This window comes from Eulemur rufifrons, chromosome 19 (assembly GCF_041146395.1).
Source record: "Eulemur rufifrons isolate Redbay chromosome 19, OSU_ERuf_1, whole genome shotgun sequence".
Taxonomy (NCBI): domain Eukaryota; kingdom Metazoa; phylum Chordata; class Mammalia; order Primates; family Lemuridae; genus Eulemur; species Eulemur rufifrons.
In genome coordinates this window covers 43,444,280-43,463,547 of record NC_091001.1, presented here as the reverse complement: position 1 = coordinate 43,463,547, position 19,268 = coordinate 43,444,280, and the positions used below count along the sequence as shown (strand labels likewise).

The following is a 19,268-nucleotide window of genomic DNA, read 5'->3' as shown; positions in this document are numbered from 1 at the left end:
AGGCTGAGACAGGAGGATCCCTTGAGCTCAGGAGTTTGAGGTTGCTGTGAGCTAGGCTGACGCCACGGCACTCACTCTAGCCTGGGCAACAGAGTGAGACTCTGTCTCAAAAAAAAAAAAAACGAAAACAAAAAAAACAAAAACAGTGACTCATGAAAGGAGACTAGCAGAAGGATTCATGACCAGGTGTATTATAAATAGATTGACACAGTGTGTGCTTGTCACCATATACTGTCTTTTGGAACAGTATGCATTTATGCATCTGACCACATACAGCGTTTCTTTTGAACTGGGATTTTACCTGATCAATCAGAAAGCCCCTCCCTGCTTTTGCTCATGCGCAGGGACATTTCAATCTAGAATATATATCAGTGAAGGAGCAGGGTCCAACACATGAGAATTTATATTTCCTTTGGCTACATACCATAATTCTTTGGTTCCCTCTCTCTTTTTTATTCAGATCGATCCCATGTTTCAGAAGACTGCAGCTTCATTTGATGAGTGTAGCACAGCAGGGGTATTTCTCTCTACCCTCCACTGCCATGACTATACAAGTGAGCTACTTTTTCCTTCCGATGTCAAGACTCTCCCCGCTGGAGAACCTCTTGAGTTGCCAGATTTAGGTTGGGTAGAAATGACAGATTTAAAAGGTAAGTACAGCTTGGGCATGGTGACTCATGCCTGTAATCCTAGCACTTTAGGAGTCCAAGGCGGGAGGATTGCTTGAGCCCAGGAGTTCGAGACCAGCCTGGGCAATAGTGAGATCTGATCTCTACAAAAAATAAAAAAAATTGGTTGAGTGCGGTGGCATGTACCTGCAGTCCCAGCTACTTGGGAGGCTGAGGCAGGAGGATCACTTAAGTTTGAGTTTGCACAGTGAGCTATGATTATTCCACTGCACTCTAGCCCTGGCAACAGAGCAAGACCCTGTATCCAAAAATATATATAAATAAATAAAAAGTAAGTACAAATAATGCCTTTTACCAGAGCATTTCAGTCATTGGAGAAGTTTCTGTATAGAACCATGGTGTATCATAAGCCCATCATGCTCTTGTGTTGCTTAAATCAGTGATCCCCAACCTTTTTGGCACCAGGGACCAGTTTCATGGAAGATAATTTTTCCACGGACTGGGGATGGGGTGAGGGGTGTCATGGTAGTGGGGAGATGTGATCAGAGCTCAGGCGGTGATGCGTGGCCATTTCCTAACAGGCCACAGACTAGTAATGGGCCACGGCCTAGGGGTTGGGGACTGCAGGCTTAAATTACTTAGAAGGTTCCTCTGGAATGCCAAATTGGGTATCCTTTCAGGAGTGCCTAGCAACCCACTAACTTTTGTCATCTCCACAGCATGAAGTCTAAAACAGTAAACCATTGCCTGTTAGTCTTTATGCACCACATACTTTAGGTACTCAGTGTTTGCAGCCAGCTGTCACTGTCAGGGCTCATCCTGGAGTGTCAGAGTTTAGACTCGGGAAGGGGAATAAAGAGACCTTTATCTAGCTACAGAGGCCTTATTCTTTGTTACCAATCCAGGGGTCCTGAGGAGAAGAGGACATTATGAATTGTTTTGAGACTCCTCTGTGGCAGTCTCAGAACTGACTTGTCCTATTACCAGTCCCCTGTACTGGCTTGGCAAAGATTTTAACATCCCTCCCATTCTACCCATCCATCCCCTGCTTGGGGGATCTTCTCAGGATGTGACAAGGTGAGGGCAGGTGTGAAGGCCAGGTCAATGTAGTGTCATAGCTACACTTGTGTGTAATGATTTTTACATGTTGAATGAATTGATCTTTCCCCTCCAGAGCTATACAAGTATGACCGTACCAATTCTTGTCCTTTCTATTCTTGCCTAAATTTTGCTTAGTGTAACTGTTTTATGCTAATGTTCTATTTTCCAAGTTTATGCCCTCTGCTGGGGCTCTAGTCCTCTGCGGTACGTAATCTTTAGTTAGTTTAGTTTGGGACTAAAAATAAGTACTGTTTCATGATTGCTTATGCACTTAGTGTATTTTTTTTTCACATCAGATGGGTGATGTGCCAACATCGGAGCAAGGTTTGAGGGAGGCGCAACTCAAAAAAGTGTGTGAAAACCCAGTCGTCACGCTTATGAACTACAAAAGGATCTATTTAGCGTACTTTTAAGAAGGGTTTTTGACTTCCCAACTATAGCACAGGGCACAGAGTTCATTTCACAATCAAATGTCGGTGCTTCAGGTTTCTCCCTCTAGTATTTTACTAATTCGTGGAATGACAATGCGTTAGCCTAACCCCAATGTGGGTGTTGCCTGTGTACCTTCTCGCTCCCTGGGGAGTCCAGCACACAGAGGTTGGCTGCCAGCCAGCCACTGTTGATACTCAAGCCTCTGCTGGAGAACAGTGAGGTGACTGTGTGCCTCTCCTCTCTATTGTGCCCGTTGGTGTCATTTTGCAGGGAATGAGGAACGTATTTGACCCACCTCTAATCTCTGTGTTCTTGCCGTCCTTTCCAGTGCCCTTGCAGCAGTGTGCGGAAGATCGCCAGATCTGCCCTTCCCTGGCCGGATTCCAGTTTACTAAATGGGACAGTGAGACACATAATGAGGTGTGATCAACTTTCAGACTTATAAGGGCTCTGGGCACTTCTCCAGCGGCTTGTGGTTTCAGTTAGATGGCCCAGGATTAGTTCTGCCCAATGGGAACCAAAACTGTGGCATCATTTTTTATTTAGTCAAGAGTACAGAAAATATTTCCTTTGGCACTTCTGTAGGGACATAAAACCTAGGGGGTGGTTATGACCCCCAGCAGGACTATTATATAGCTAAATGAGTTCTGGGATCAGCTTCGTGTTCTCTCTTCTGCTTCCCTAGGGTGAGATGGCCCTGCCATTAATGGGTGAACCCTTTTTGTCAGATTTACTCTCGAACGTGGTTATCCTAGTGGCCTTTGGTTTCTGAGGCTGCTGTCAAGCTTGAGGAATTTCCTGCTCTTTGGAGTTGAATCCCTTGGCACAGAGTTTCCTGAGAATTGTCATGTGTAGAGCTTTCCTCTGTGTATTTTTAGCATGGCCCCCTTTAGCCTACTTATTACAACTTCCAAAATAAATGGTCTCCATGGAAAACTGTTTTCTCTAAACATGCAGTTAATGGATGAAGATTCCTGTTTCACGTTTTACAAAATGTGCCTGACAACAATACAGCTTCATCCTGTGCTGCACAATATAAACTTCCTCAGCACTATCATGAGACTCTGGCTCCAGCGGTTAGGGGGTGGGGAAGGGTGGTGCAGGGCAAGGAGAAGGCTGGAAACTGGAGTTTAAGGTTAAGAAGGCTGTCCCTCCAATGGCGAACTGGTGTGGTTATAGGAAGCAGAACTTGAAAACCCTTGTTTTGTCCCTCTAGTCTGTGTCGGCCCTGGTAGACAAGTTTAAGAAGAATGACCAGGTATTTGACATCAATGCTGAGGTTGAGGAGAGTGACTGTGGGGACTTCCCCGATGGGCACCTGGAGGACGACTTTGATGCCAACGATGAACCTGACCACCCTGCAGCTGGGGATCACGAGGAGTTCAGGAGCTGGAAGGAGCCCTCCCAGGTTCAAAGCTGCCAGTAAGGCTCTCAGGGTCACAGAAAACGTTTCCATAGGAGTTTTCCATCCATTCTTAACAGATTTTTCTGCTGGGGGTAATCTGATTTCATTTCTGATAGGCTAGGCCAGTGTGACCTGTTCTACACATCAGCTGAGCCCTTCTGACTCACAGAGGAATCACACCTGGCATTGAATCTTGGCTCAGTCACTTTGGTTATAAAACTGACATGGTAGGAGTTTGTAAGGATTAGAGCACTAAAGTGCTAGAACAAAATACCTGGGATCTAACAGCCACTTTAGTCTGGCTGTTGTTACCACATGCATTTTCGTGCTCCTTTTCTACACACTGTGTATAGTCTAGCTTTTGATGATATCACTGCATATCGGTTACAGACAGAAACAGGCTTATGTGTTGCTCACAGAAAAAAGTGGCCTGAAGGGTAAGCAAAGACGGGTATTAGGCAGTGTTGGGTTACCAGATAGGCAGACGGGGCACGAGCAAAGCAAGGAAAACTAAATCAACCGATAAAATTGAGCATATTTGGAGGAGGGCTAGAAGAGTGGTCTTTAGTAATTTAAATGTTTGATTACTCTAGTAAGCATCATTTTAAAAAAATCAGAACTTGGTTGGCCTTTATTATTTGTAGTTTATAGATTAGTATTGTTTTAATTCTGGATATGATTTAGAAGCAGAATCCCACAACCCTTTAGTGTGTAGGACCTCTAAAGGCCTTGAATGGGCCTGGGAATGGGAGATTCCATGGGATTAGAGTAAACAGTTCCTCTGTTAACTGTTAGGTCTATAACAGAGCTTTGTAAGCCTGGGATCGGAGACAGCCGAGCTGGTTTAGTTTGAGTAAAACCTTAGAAGTTAGAGTATAATTTCCCACTATGACAAAAATCCCTTCAAAAACATTGCTTGAATGTCTCCAGAATAAGAGATTTCTTTTTTGAGCACAGTTTACCCATGTGGGAAATGATTAGGCTAATGTCACTCAGAATCCAAGTAGAAATTTGGGGGAGCTGAACATTTGGCACCTCCAGGTGAAATTACCCATCCAGGCCCATTAGCCCCCTCCTTTCCTGATTTGTACATAGCTGTGGTTTTGTCCTGTTCCCATTCTGTCTTCTAAGAAGTGAGAAATGGCAGGCAGGTGAGTGGGATAAACTCTTCTAATGTCATTTTCAAATGTCAGAGTAGAGTTGTCACTTTTCTTAAAACAGTGAGGTGACATCTGAGGGACTCACAGTAACAAAGGGCTTCAATGACTTCCATTTTGTTTTGGAAGATGTTTTCTGCTGGTTATTTTGAACAAATGTCTCCATTTCTCTCCCCAGTTCCAAGCAACACAAAATCTTAGACTCTGTCCTACTGAGTACACTAGGGGTAGTAGGCTGTGGTTCTAGTCTCAGGGTTTTTTTTTTTCTCTTTCTTTATCTCTTTTATGATTATTATTATTATTTTGTTTCTATATGCAATCACCTGTGACCAAATAGTCTCAGGTTTTGTTCCTCCTGCCTCAGCCTCCTGAGTAGCTTGGACTACAGGCATGTGCCACAACAGCCTGTTAATTTTTCTGTTTTTAGTGGAGATGGGGTCTCACTCTTACTCAGGCTGGTCTTGAACTCCTGACCTCAAGCAGGCCTCACACCTCAGCCACCCGAGTGCTAGGATTATAGGCCTGAGCCACTGTGCCTGGTCGTCATAGCCTTTTGGGGTCTTTGTTTTCTCACCCATAAAATGAAGGGTTGGGAATAGATGATAATAGGAATATCTGATGTTTATTGAGCTCCTTATTATTCTGACTTTGTGCCAGACATGAAAGAAATGCCTTACATGTGTTATTCACATAATTTATATAACATATAAAATGTAATTATTTAATCCTTGCAACAACTCTATAATTAGGTCCTGTTATCCACATTTTTCAGATGATGAAACCAGCTCAGAGGGGTTAAGTAATGGGGTGGAGCTGGTTGTCACCCAGTATCTTTGACCAGTCCTGGCTATATGTCATGAGCTTTGGATGGCAGGCTTCAGTCCAGACCACCTAACTGAGAATCTCAGTGGGTAGAAGTGGGTAGGCATTGATCACCATCCCCAGGTGGTTGCATTGTGTGTCCAGGATTGAAAACCACTGACTCTATTGAAAGGTCTTCAAGGGCCTCTAGCTCAAGGTGGGGTGAGGGCAATGCTGAATAATAAATACCAGTGTCATATAGGATGCCCCATGTTATTGGTTCCTGAATGGCAACACTTTGGACAACTGTGCATAGTGTAAAAGTGGAGCTCTTTATGCACATATACTAATAAGGCCTCAGCTGCCAAAGTGCTTGATGTCTAAGAGCAGCTCAGGTAACTCCCCTCTCCCTGCAGCGGTGGGGCCAAGTGTTCTCTAGCTGACCCATCTGTGGTACAGGTGTGCTTTTATAGTGTGCTCACTGTGTTTAAAGACCTAGTCACGGCCGGGCGCGGTGGCTCACGCCTGTAATCCTAGCACTCTGGGAGGCCGAGGCGGGTGGATCGCTCAAGGTCAGGAGTTCGAGACCAGCCTGAGCAATGAGCGAGACCTCGTCTCTACTAAAAATAGAAAGAAATTATCTGGCCAACTAAAATATATATAGAAAAAAAAAAAAAAAATTAGCCGGGCATGGTGGCGCATGCCTGTAGTCCCAGCTACTCGGGAGGCTGAGGCAGTAGGATTGCTTAAGCCCAGGAGTTTGAGGTTGCTGTGAGCTAGGCTGACGCCACGGCACTCACTCTAGCCTGGGCAACAAAGCGACACTCTGTCTCAAAAAAAAAAAAAAATAAAAAAAAATAAAGACCTAGTCAGGGGTCAGGGCCCAGAGTGCAGCTTCCTTTGTTCATGTGAGAATGAAGCATTCTGCTGCGTGCTGGTTGGTGTGCTAGGAGCCAGCTGGGAGGAGACCTCTAACTTGCCGGTAATAGGGCAACAGGACTGAACCGGGACTAAGTGGAAGGAGAAGCCCTGTGATATTAAGGGCAGGGGGTAGGGGGAAGACAGAAGAAATAAAGAATTCTACTGGAGAGGATAGGAAAAGTTTGATGGAGGGGGCAGGCCTTGAAAAATGGATAAACTGTGGGTTAGTTTAGTCACTGAGTGGTGAAGTTGGGACTAGTTGGGTGCCTGCCATACAGCATTATGTGTTGAAACAATTATTGAATGACTGGCGTTCAAGAAGATCGCAGAGCTTCTGTCCAGCCCTGGTCCAGTCCACAGACTCTTGGGAATGGGAGCCAAGCTCTTCATACCTTTGCCTATAAATTCCCAGCCCAACTACCAAAATTTTAACAAAAGAATAACCATGAGAATTGAGTGAGGATGCATTGAAACCATCTTCTTTCTCCCTCTGGAGTTCACAATGCAGTACATTTGTTACTTAATAACATAGGCTAGGTGTCAGGTTCTATTATAGCACTAGGGCTTACAGACTAGAAATGTGACTTTTTTAAAAGTGTATTTTAGTTTTTTAAGTTAAGTTTTAATAGCAATAAATGTATAAATACCATTTCCTACTTTTGTTTTTTAAAGATTCTGTAGATAAAGCCAAAGTCCTCTTTTCAAAGCTTTTTTAGCTTATTCTATAGGGCTTGATGTGAAGGGGATTTACAGGTATGGCTCAATACAAATATAAAGCCACTCTTAAGTTTTCTTGTTACTGTTACCTTTAGAGGGCAGTACAGCAGCACTAACATGCTTTCTCTCGTATCGGATCCCTTTAGGAGAGAGGTAGCTCATGGATTCTAGTACCTTGTAGAAAGGGTGAAAAGCCAAAGCAAACCCACCATGCTGGACTGGCCACTTAGATACTTTACAAACAGCGAAGCGTAAAGCTGATGACTTAACAGATTATAAGGGGACCTCCAAAGTGATTGAGGGACTAAAAATGTAAATTGGAAGAACATCTTGTTTTACCTTTAGTAGGAATTATAGTGGTGTCTCTTGGAGCCCTTATTTATGGAAATATGGTGAGGAAAGAATGAGGGACTGTCATCTTGTGTGGCAAGAAGCCTTGTGTATGGAAAGACCCTGAGGCTGGGATTCGGGGAATTATGTCTAATTCCTAGCTCTGGCATTTTGCTAGCTGTGTAATCTTATGTAAAAACTTAATTTCTCTGTACCTCTGTCTTCCTATCTATCAAATGGATAGTCTAGCATTTTTTGAAGCACTTTGAAACTTCCAAAGTACTTGTGTAAATATGATCATATTATAAAATTAAGAGATGCAAAAGCACTTGAGAAGTAAAAACTAAGGGATTGTTAATAATGAAGTATTTATATTGGACTTCCTCTTAGAAATGCTGCTCATTTGTGGAAAAGTGGGTAGGTAGAGTCTTTAATGACATATGCTCCTTTACATGTAAATACACAATTATATAGTGCGCGTACAAACATAATTTCATGTGTGTTACAGGGAAGAAACGATTTCTCTTGGAGATGGAGATATTAGGACCATGTGCCCTCTTCTCTCCATGAAACCTGGAGAATATTCCTATTTCAGTCCCCGGACCATGTCGATGTGGGCTGGCCCGGATCACTGGCGCTTTAGGCCTCGACGCAAACGTATGTACTTCTAGATGGAACTTTAAGGAAAGAATAATGTAGATGACCAGCCAGTTAGCAGTTAGCTAAGGAAGGGAAATGCCAGCTGTGGCTCTCTTGCACCTCCTGATAAGCTGAAGAAGCATACATGTGAGCCAGCCTCCTGGTTGGACAATCGCTTGGCCTGGCCTGGAATGAAGGGTCAGTTAAAATCTAGGCCTCTGAATGGGAAAAGTACCTGGAGTGAGGAGAACTGGGCTCACAACTTCACATTGCTCGCTAGTATCCGCATAACTTTACACAATGGCGCTAGGTAGGAATGACGACCGAGCTTTAGGGGGGGCATGCAGCAGTTATTGCACAAGCCAGCACTCTGCAGAATGCAGAAGGGCTGTGCCAGCATTACGTGTTTTGCATTCTCTCTTTGAAAGGAAGGAATTAGCATGTTTTTTATGTGTTTTGTTAGCCAAAATACAAATTATAAGTTTAGGACAAAAATGAGGTGTATGATTTAGCATTCCTACCACTGTTGTGATGCTCAGACACAAATGCCATCTTACTGATACGGATGTCAATAGATAAGTAAATAATTTAGGCAACAGAGGTGAAACAGTGTTGACATCTATGTTCATTTCTGCAGAAGATGCTCCCTCCCAATCAGAGAACAGAAAGAAGAGTACAAAGAAAGATTTTGAAATTGACTTTGAAGATGATATTGACTTTGATGTATATTTTCAAAAAACAAAGGTTTGTGTTGGATTTATTAGTATTTGTGCTTTCTTAAGTTACTTACTTAAATTACTCTTTGCACTTCTCTTTCCCTTTCACCTGTGATTTTTTTTTTTTTTTTGAGACAGTGTCTAGCTCTGTCACCCAGGCTGGAGTGCCGTGGTGTCATCATAGCTCACTGCAACTTCAAACACTCTTAGACTCAAATGATCCTCCTACCTCAGCCTCTCAAGAAGCTGGGACTACAGGTGTAGCACACCTGGCTAATTTTTCTATATTTTGTACAGTTGGGTTCTCGCTGTGTTGCTCAGGTTGGTCTCAAACTCCTGTGCTGCTCAAGCGATCCTCCCACCTCAGCCTCCCAAAGTGCTAGGATTACATGTGTGAGCCACCACACTGGCCTCATTTTTAAAAATGCATTATAAATTTAACTCTTAGAGTAAATGCATGGTTTCATTTTTCCTCTTTCCGTAAAGGCACTTTCGAAAAATAGTCCCAAACTCAGCGGCAAGAAAGAATCAAATTTAAAATAAGGAGAATAATATCTATAATAACAAGATCACTTTTTTAGACAGAACTATGGAACTTTGATGGTAGACTAATTGTCCAGACCCAAACTCCTTTAAAAAACAAACAAAAAACATGTTTTGACCATTGTTATTAAAGATGCCAAAAAAACACATATTTTTTATTTTTTAATTAATAGGCTGCTATTATTCTGGCCAAGTCCACTTTGGAGAACCAGAATTGGAAGGCCACCACTCTTCCTACAGATTTCCACTATGATGTCGATACTCTTGTCCAGCTTCATCTCAAACCAGGCACAAGGGTAAGGCTGTTTCTTGGTTCCTTTGAGCTGCATTGTTGCCAAGCCTGCTGACAGCATGCAAGGAATCAAGGGGCTGGTAGTGTGACTGTTAGGTATTGCATGCCACAGGAAAGGAGAGTGTGTGAGGAGGAATATGTGTTAGCTAAGGGGAATTGTCAGGAGATCAAATGAAGCTACAGGGAAAAGCTTATAGGATAGATGCACACTAAAGACTCAGAAATGTCTTACCTGGCTAGAATGCTAGACACTGAAGACCCCATGCTGAAACGCAATAAGGGTGAGTGTAAAGTCTTTTGATAAAGTTTACAAAAATTTTAGTTATTTCTTGATTCTCTCACTTTCTCATTGAAGTTGTGGATTTACTCCCCAGGAGATACTTTGCATGGTCCACATTGCCTTGTTCATGATGCAAGTATAGAAGTGAGCCCACGATGACACATGGGATCACATCCTCAGAGAGTCCCTAGTGCTGTACAACCTTCCTATGGTCCTTCTAAGACTGTTAAATAGAGTGCTTAGTCTAGACCACCTAATGTTGTGCCCTGATTACCATCTACTTCATTCGCCTGGGGCTCTTGTTGTGGTGCTGCTAGCAAGTGTATGCCCCTGTTACCGGGGCAGCCAGACACTACTGGTTCATACTAAGTTCCATTTCATGTAGATCCTCTGCTCACTTGCATTCCTGGTTCTCCTACTCTTGGTGTCAATTTTATGAACAGTTCATAGTTTCCCCTTTTTATTTTGCCTATTTTTCCACAAAATCTTAATGATATGTATGTATTTCCCTGAATTCACTGATATCTCACATTCTATTTTTATAAACCAATCCGGATATATTTTTCTTTCTGGTCAATATTGTCCACTTAATGGAAATACCCTTACAAACACAGAAAGAGATGCAAAGTTGCAACACTTGTGGAAACTATGGCTGTGGTCAATATTGGTTAGATGCCAGCAGCAATAGTCATAGCACAGATAGGGCCCTGAGGTAGAAGAGTGGAGCAAGGCCGAGTGAAGGCAAGTGGTAGAACATTTCCACCAAGCCTCGCTCAGCCCCAGGATGAAGCCACTTGACAGGAACTTGTGCAGGAACTGCTGTCTCTGGTCACAAGCCACACTCCTTTCCCTCCAGCCCTTAGGAACCTTTCAATAATGTGGCATAATTTGCATATATGAGGTGGTACTTTCTGTAAGGTAGTAATTTGCATATTCAGATATGAAGATGGTAGAAGAAAGTCATTTAGCTCATTGCATTCCAGAGCCTGGGTTTTTGTTTTTTTTTCCTTTAAAATTGTTTCTTATAGAGGAAAGAACTTGTGCTTCTTGTCTATAGGAATAAATTTTCCTGTGTGTAGTAGGGCAGCCAGGCAGCAGGAGCTGGAGATCCCTTATTCTTCCAGCAGAGCTACATGGGGAAAATGACTATAGATATCTTGTTTTATTGTGCTTCACTGTACTGTGCTTCACAGATACCGTGTTTTTTTGCAAATTGAAGGTTTGTGGCAACCCTGCATCAAACAAGTCTATTGGTGTGCCATTCTTCCAACAGCATGTACCTGCTTCATGTCTGTGGCACATTTTGGTAATTCTTACAATATTTCAAACATTTTCATTCATATTATATCTGTTATGGTGATCAGTGATATTTGATGTTGTCATTATAATTGATTTGGGGCGCCACAAACTGTGCCTATATAAGAATGTGAACTTAATATTGTATGTTCTGACTATTCCACCTACTGGCCTTTCCCCTGTTTCTCTCTTCTTGGGGCTCCCTATTCTCTGAGAGACAATATAGAAATTAGGCCAATTAATAATCCTACATTGGCCTCTAAGTGGATCTGGGCAAAGTCAGTTGAAAACCATGTGGAAAGGATTCACCATTCTAGAGGCCATTAAGAACATTGATGATTCATGGGAGGAAGTCAAAATACCAACATTAACAGGAGTTTGGAAGAAGTTGATTCTAGTCTTCATGGGTGACTTTGAGGGGTTTAAGACTTTGGTGGAGGAAGTGACTGCAGATGTAGTGGAAACAGCAAGAGAACTAGAACGAGAAGTAGAGCCTGAAGATGGGACTGAATTGCTGTAATCTCATGATAAAACTTGAACAGATGAGGAGTTGCTTATGAATGTACAAAGAAAGTGGTTTCTTGAGATGGAATCTACTGGTGAAGATACTGTGAACATTGTTGAAATGACAACATAAGATTTATAATATTACTTAAACTTAATTGATAAGCAGCAGTTTGAGAGGATTAACTTCAATTTTGAAAGTAGTTCTGTGGGTAAAATGCTATCAAACACCATCATAGACTACCAAGAAATCTTTTGTGAAAGGAAAAATCAATCAGTGCAGCAAACTTCATTGTCATCTTGTTTTAAGAAATGATCACAGCCACCCCAGCCTTCAGTACCCTATCAGTCAACATCGTGACAAGACCCTCCATTAGCAAAAAGATGATGACTCGCTGAAGGCTCAGACGATTGTTAGTATTTTTAGCAACAAAGTATTTTTAATTAAAGTATGTACATTGTTTTTTAGACATAGTGCTATTGGATACTTAATAGACAACAACATAGTTGTAAGCTTAACTTTTTTAAGCACTAGGAAACCAAAAAATTCCTGTGACTCGCTTTATTGCAATATTTGCTTTATTCTGGTGGTCTGGAACCAAATTCTCAATATCTCTGAGGTATGCCTGTATTAAGCACTGGACATTTGGCTAGGGACTATTGAAAATGTGCCCAGAGGACAATATTCTAAATGGAGAGGGATTTAGAAGTTGTGTCACATGAGGAACAGTAGAAGAAAACAGGGCATTTCTTAATAAATATTTGTTGTTAAATATTATTTTTGAATTTGTATTACAAACACATGGTGAGTTTATTTGGGTTTTTGGAATACAGAATTATATTAAAACATATAGTAGTGTACTCTTGTACACACCTCCAACCACATTTCCCCCACTTCAGAGACACAGATGTCAGGTAAATCACTGATCTAAGGACCTGCAAGTATTTGAAAGGCTGTGTTCAACAGGCACCCAAAAGAGGAGGCAGGGTTGTTCTGTGAGGCTCTGGAAGCAGGACAACGACCTATGAATGTAATTAGAGGGAAAGAGCTAAACATTTCTTCTTTTGCTATGTAGGGAACAGTGGCTGCCTTCCAGGCATGGGACAAACTGACTGTTAATTAAGGTCATGGGCTTTCTGTCAGAATTGTTTAAGGGCAGCAAGTTGATTTCCTTTTAGAGAACCGTAGGTTTCCAACTTTTGGTTTTAGTGAAGGAAGTTTCTTTCAGATAAAACTGTGTAGAAGACCTAATTGCAAATCAGACAGAAATGGAGCTCCTCTGGTTTATTTGGGATGGGTGGAGGCTCTGAGCCCTGCTACGTCAGACTTGCGTGTGCAGTTGAAAAGTCCGTTGGACTTAGGTGGCTTGTCAGGGCCCTTCTAACTCCAAAATCATGTTATTCTAGCAGAATATTGGCATAAGGAACTAAGATTTCTTTCCCAAATCTAGTTTAGTAGCTGTTTTTGTTTTTGTTTTTGTTTACCAGAGTCTCATTTTGTTACCTGGGCTAGAGTGCAGTGTTGTCATCATAGCTCACTGCAACCTCAAACCACTGGGCTCAAGTGATCCTCCTATCTCAGCCTGCCTACTAGCTGGAACTACAGGTGTGCACCACCATGCCTGGCTAATTTATTGTATTTTTTGGTAGAGACGGGATCTCGCTCTTGCTCAGGCTGGTTTCAAACTCCTGACCTCAAGTGATCCTCCCGCCTTGGTCTCCCAGAGTGCTAGACTCACAGGCGTGAGCCACCATGCCCGGCTAATAGCTGCTTTTCTAAAAATTGCTTTCTGCATTTATTCTTTCGTTTATTCTAGTTACTTAGGATGGCCCAGGGCCAGAAGACAGAGACTGAGCATTATGAAGAAATTGAAGACTATGATTACAACAACCCTAATGACACCTCTAACTTTTGCCCTGGATTACAGGTAAAGGGGGGAGAAGAACTCAGTCCTCTCTTCTAAGCTGTGGAATCTTTCTTTCCTGCTTCTCATCTCCCCCTTCCATATCGCAAGAGACTATAGAAAATTCCAAATCCACTGAGGGTTTTCTGGGTGCAGGGTCTGACTTCAGTGCAGAGAACTGAGCAGAGCTAAGGAAACAGCTTCAACCTTGGCCTGCCTTACCTCAAACCCTACACACTGGAAGCAAATAGCCACACTGTAGTGAATGAGTTTGACATACGGATGGGTCTTTAGCCTGTGCTACAAAGCACTAATCTTGACGCTTTGAGGATTTCAAAGGAATGTAAACACTTTCTGTTCTTAGGAGCTAATGTTTTGGCTGAGTAGACGAAACATAGACATGAGGCGAAAAAGTAAGTGTTTGGGGTGTATCTCAGGAGACCAGGCTTCTAGCTCTAATTTTAGTTCTCTCATTTGTGAACTTGTACAAGCCACTCCCTGTCTTTATGTTCCATATCCCTTCTGTGAGTCTATTTATGAGACAGCTAATATAGGTAACAGAAATGGGAAAAATATTAGGTCTCATCTGTGTTCCTGTACATGGGGAGGGTGAAAAGAACTGGAAGAATAATTTATTCACCTTATTTTCTTACTTGGAGGAGAATTAGATGGTTATATTTTAGTGAAGATCCAGACTGAACTCTTGTCCAGTGCTTCTCAAACTTTAAGAATCACCCAGGGAGCCTATTAAATGATCGATTCCTGACCACCACGTTGCCCCCACCCCGGAGATTCTGATCCACTCTGGGCATGGTCCCAAGAATGACTTTTCACTGGCTCCCAGGTGGTCCCTCTGCTACTGACTAGATGACACCCAAAATCTCCTGTGCTCAGGTTGGGTGATGTGTGCTAGTCATGTCTCTGGTATTTGGAGAATGCTTTCTGTAAAATGAAATCCTAAATTGATTAGAAGCTGAAGAGGATACCTGGCAGTTATGATTACTAAATTCCTTTTAACTCCTGCTCAAAGGGTCTATTTTAAGGATGTTTCTAAGCTCCTCTGACAGCTTCTATCAAAATTGAAGAGCTATTTCTTTCCCCAGGCTGCTGACAGTGATTATGAAGAGTCAGATAACTTATTTGTGGGACCAGCTGGGACCTTCGACATCACATCTTATCCTAGTCATCCATCTAAGACAACACAAGAGAACGGTGACAATCCTGAAGTCCAAGGATTAGATATCACAACATATGGGGAGTCAAATCTGGTAGCTGAGCCTCAGAAGGTAAGGATAAAACAGCTGAGAATTGTATTGTTTGCCTGAAATCTATTTAATTTGCCTCCTCTATGAGAGTCACATCAGTAATAGGTTTATATGCTAATTCAGTGAGGCTAGCTAGCTACATGGCTCTGAATTATCTTGGCCAGATTCAGTTTGTATTAAATTATGATGCATTAAACATTTATCTATTCCATAACAGGTGGCAGACGTGGTGCTTTCATTAACATTTGATTCACTTATCTCTTTTACACTGGAATTCAAGGTTAGCCTTAATGTGGCTTGTATTAATACTTGATCAAAAAGAAATGAGGCCGGGCGCGGTGGCTCACGCCTGTAATCCTAGCACTCTGGGAGGCCGAGGTGGGCGGATCGTTTGAGCTCAGGAGTTCGAGACCAGCCTGAGCAAGAGCGAGACCCCACCTCTACTAAAAATAGAAAGAAATTATATGGATAGCTAAAAATATATATAGAAAAAATTAGCCGGGCATGGTGGCGCATGCCTGTAGTCCCAGCTACTCGGGAGGCTGAGACAGGAGGATCGCTTGAGCTCAGGAGTTTGAGGTTGCTGTGAGCTAGGCTGATGCCACGGCACTCACTCTAGCCTGGGCAACAGAGTGAGACTCTGTCTCAAAAAAAAAAAAAAAAGAAAGAAAAAGAAATGAGATCTGACATGAGGTACTCTATTTTAGTGTGTCCCAAGAGAGCTCTGTAATTCTGTGGTTGAAACTGAATTCCTTCTTTATTGGAACTCCAGTCTTTTGTTTTTATAGTGAATTGATGGTAAATGTTATTTTTCTTCTGCTTAGTTTTAATTTAAATATACCTATTTCAGGTGAATAAAATTGAAATTCAGTATGCCAAGACTGCCAAAAAGATGGACATGAAGAAGTTGAAGAAGAGCATGTGGAGTTTGCTGACACAGTTCTCCAGAAAGGAAACGGATACAGAGGTAAATGTACCTTCCTGGTTCTCAAGGTGCCCAGAATGTGGGAGTGGAGTGGCTGATTTCTACAGCTGGAAGATGCTTCCATTTGGTCAATGGCTCCAACACAGAAAAATTTATTCAAAAATATAAAGATAGGCCGGGCGCGGTGGCTCACGCCTGTAATCCTAGCACTCTGGGAGGCCGAGGCGGGTGGATCGCTCAAGGTCAGGAGTTCGAGACCAGCCTGAGTGAGACCCCGTCTCTACTAAAAATAGAAAGACATTATATGGACAACTAAAAATCTATATAGAAAAAATTAGCCGGGCATGGTGGCGCATGCCTGTAGTCCCAGCTACTCGGGAGGCTGAGGCAGTAGGATCGCTTAAGCCGAGGAGTCTGAGGTTGCTGTGAGCTAAGCTGACGCCACGGCACTCACTCTAGCCTGGGCAACAAAGTGAGACTCTGTCTCAACAAAAAAAAAATATATATATATAAAGATGAAATCATGCCTCTAAGACAGAAATGAACCAAGTACACAAACACGCAGGTCACATGAAAGGTGATACAAATGGCAAACTAGTGCATAGGATTGTGATTCAGTCTTACTGGTAATCAAAAAATACAAATGAAGGCATCTTTATGCTGCTTTAAAACAACAGCAGTTTCAGCAATTAAGTAGTGTTTTCCAGTACTGAGTTGAGGAAAATGTGGAGTACTTATTCACTGCTGGTAGCAATTTAAGTTAATGCATGACCCTATGACCCTTTTGGAAAGTAAATTACAACTATATCTTAGGTGCCATGAAATGTTTACACCCTTTGATCTAATAATTCTGATTTGGGAATGTATTCTCCGTAGGAAAGTAGTGGGAAAATAACTATTATGCTATAAGATTCTCTTTCTCCTTCAGAACAAGGTGAGACCTTGATTAACTATGTCCAACTCAGTGAAGTCTCAGCTAGAATCCTTCCCTCTTTTTTCTGACTCCTGGTCAAAGAATGTTCTGAGCTTTGCAAACTCAACCCATTCTCTTCCACTTCTGCTGGCTAAGAAGTGAAAACTCATGATTTGATTGAGGACCCTAAGCTGTATAGTCTTGAATATCAGAGAAAGCTTGAGTCATATTCATGAGGTTTTATCAACTAAAACAGAATGGGATGCAAGTGGAAAAGTTTAAGTGGAAAGCTTGAGTTTACTTTTATTTATTTATTTATTTATTTATTTATTTTTTGAGACAGAGTCTCACTCTGTTGCCCAGGCTAGAGTGAGTGCCGTGGCGTCAGCCTAGCTCACAGCAACCTCAAACTCCTGAGCTCAAGGGATCCTCCTGTCTCAGCCTCCCGAGTAGCTGGGACTACAGGCATGCACCACCATGCCCGGCTAATTTTTTCTATATATATTTTTAGCTGTCCATATAATTTCTTTCTATTTTTAGTAGAGATGGGGTCTCACTCTTGCTCAGGCTGGTCTCGAACTCCTGAGCTCAAACGATCCGCCCACCTCGGCCTCCCAGAGTGCTAGGATTGCAGGCGTGAGCCACCGCGCCCAGCCTTGAGTTTACTTTTAAATATGGATTTTGTGCTGCCCTTAGCTGTGTAGTCCAGTTGAAGCTATAAATCATCACGGCTTTTTGTTATTGTTTGTTTTTTTTTTTTCCAGAAAGACCTACAAGCCTCTTTGCAATGTCCCCTTTACCAGGATTATACTGGCCATTGACATGCATGTTTACTGTAACTCAGTAAATGTCAGTGTCATGATCTCGGGCTGAAGCACTGATTCCCTTCCTGGATCTTTTTCCTTAAAAAATAACTAAGCAATTATTTTTGTTTCATTTAGGTATAAGACTTTTCTTTTTTGATGATACAACTTTGTAAGTTTCTGTCACACTTTCAGAAGTAAACTAGCCCTAAATATCTGACCTGTAAATGTGATTCTGTTAGGCAAACCACAGTGGAGCTGGAAAAGAAGGGGCCCCGGTGGAGGTGGCTGGCGAGAAGATGCTCAGTGGGCTCACAAAGGACCTGCAGAAGAGGTGCATGGTGGGAGACACGGGGCGGGAGAGATTGGGGTGTTCATCATCTCTCCTGTGTGTCCCAGCTGAGCTCGGCTGGGTCTGTTAGTGTGATGGACCCCTCCATGCACAACCTGTTTAATATAACAATTGTTGCAGCTTTTCTCTTTCTTCCCTGCATTGATAAGTTAACGTAGAACAAATTTAAAAAAGCATTTTTCTGTGCTTGATGGCTGGAGTACAACATGAGATTTTTTTTTTCTGAATAAGAAACTAGAAAAACCTGCTTATATTCATCTGAAGTATTTCTTTGTTTCTCATTCATGTGAGAATGAGAAACATCGAGTATGTATTATTCATACTTGATAAATGAGCCTTTGTTCTTAGATTTTCAGTGACCTAGCTAAATACTTGCCTCTTTGTTTCCAGCCTGCCCCCTGTCATGGCTCAGAACCTCTCCATACCTCTGGCTTTTGCCTGTCTCCTGCATTTAGCCAATGAAAAGGTAGGTAATTATGGTAAGCATTGGAGTATTTGAGGGTTCCCTATTTGTGTCATCTCATTTGAACATTTTATTAGATCTTTCATGGGCTGCTGTAGGATATCTTAAATATAGTAATTTATGCAGTACCTTCAACCTAAAGGATTAACTGGGCACCTAGAAGTAACTTAGAAAAAGGCCATCAGGTTTGATTAGCAATGAAAATAGTGAAGAGGACCCAAACAGGAAAATTTTAGATGATAGAATTATTATCAGTTAGTTCTCCAACCTGAGAACATGAAGTGCTTTTACTTCATTGAGTGTCAAAGACTTTAAAGGCCAACGCTTGCCAAAGTCAAGACACATGGGGGAGACGGCAGAAAAAAGAGGAGAGAGATGAAGATGAAAGGAAGAGAGAGTAGTAATATATGGGGGCAATGGCCAGGAAAGTGGAGCTGCCAAGAGCAGTGAAGAAAGTCTTAGGAATAGAGCTGTCTGTCCCAAGGAAGGAGAGTCCCACAGTGCCAGCTGGGTCGGTGTGGCAGGCTCCTCCTTGTGCCACGCCAGCCCACAGCTGTGTTGCTGTGGGACAGCTATTGAAAGAGCAGAGGGAGACCCATCTTCTCAGGAGGTTGGTAGTGCTACCCGGGGTCACCACAATGAGGGCAGCCAGCAGCAAGTCCATGTATTTGGGCACTGCTGGACACTTAGTGTCCTTTAGCGTCCCCAGCCAGCTGGTCCACAATGAAGACTTTGGTACCTGCAGTGGAAGGAAGGCTGCGGGCTGGGGCACTGTGGCTGCTCTGTGCACCACTGCTGTAGGCTCTAAGCCCGCTCTGGGACAGGCACCCTGCCCTGGAAGCAGGGACGGCACTGGAGTGCGGGACTTGTCTGAACGTTG

The 19,268-nt window shown here is 42.5% G+C and overlaps 2 protein-coding genes and 1 non-coding gene across 3 annotated transcripts in view; 1 reads left to right on the top strand and 2 right to left on the bottom strand.

Annotated features, from left to right (window-relative positions):
- The window catches only part of SNRNP200 (small nuclear ribonucleoprotein U5 subunit 200), a 198,884-nt gene that overhangs the window by 73,185 nt on the left and 106,431 nt on the right, over positions 1-19,268 (bottom strand). The gene's annotated exons all lie outside the window — the stretch shown is intronic.
- NCAPH (non-SMC condensin I complex subunit H) overlaps positions 1-19,268 on the top strand; it is a 36,129-nt gene that overhangs the window by 14,044 nt on the left and 2,817 nt on the right. The window contains exons 7-17 of the mRNA XM_069494691.1: positions 461-650; positions 2,491-2,582; positions 3,379-3,584; positions 8,002-8,150; positions 8,770-8,876; positions 9,565-9,687; positions 13,581-13,691; positions 14,771-14,953; positions 15,783-15,899; positions 17,816-17,907; positions 18,316-18,391. Coding sequence (XP_069350792.1) covers positions 461-650; positions 2,491-2,582; positions 3,379-3,584; positions 8,002-8,150; positions 8,770-8,876; positions 9,565-9,687; positions 13,581-13,691; positions 14,771-14,953; positions 15,783-15,899; positions 17,816-17,907; positions 18,316-18,391 — 1,446 coding nt within the window. The remainder of the gene's footprint in view (positions 1-460; positions 651-2,490; positions 2,583-3,378; positions 3,585-8,001; positions 8,151-8,769; positions 8,877-9,564; positions 9,688-13,580; positions 13,692-14,770; positions 14,954-15,782; positions 15,900-17,815; positions 17,908-18,315; positions 18,392-19,268) is intronic.
- On the bottom strand, positions 2,021-2,124 carry LOC138400469 (small nucleolar RNA U13). The gene has a single exon (XR_011236347.1). It is a non-coding gene; the product is annotated as a small nucleolar RNA U13 (small nucleolar RNA).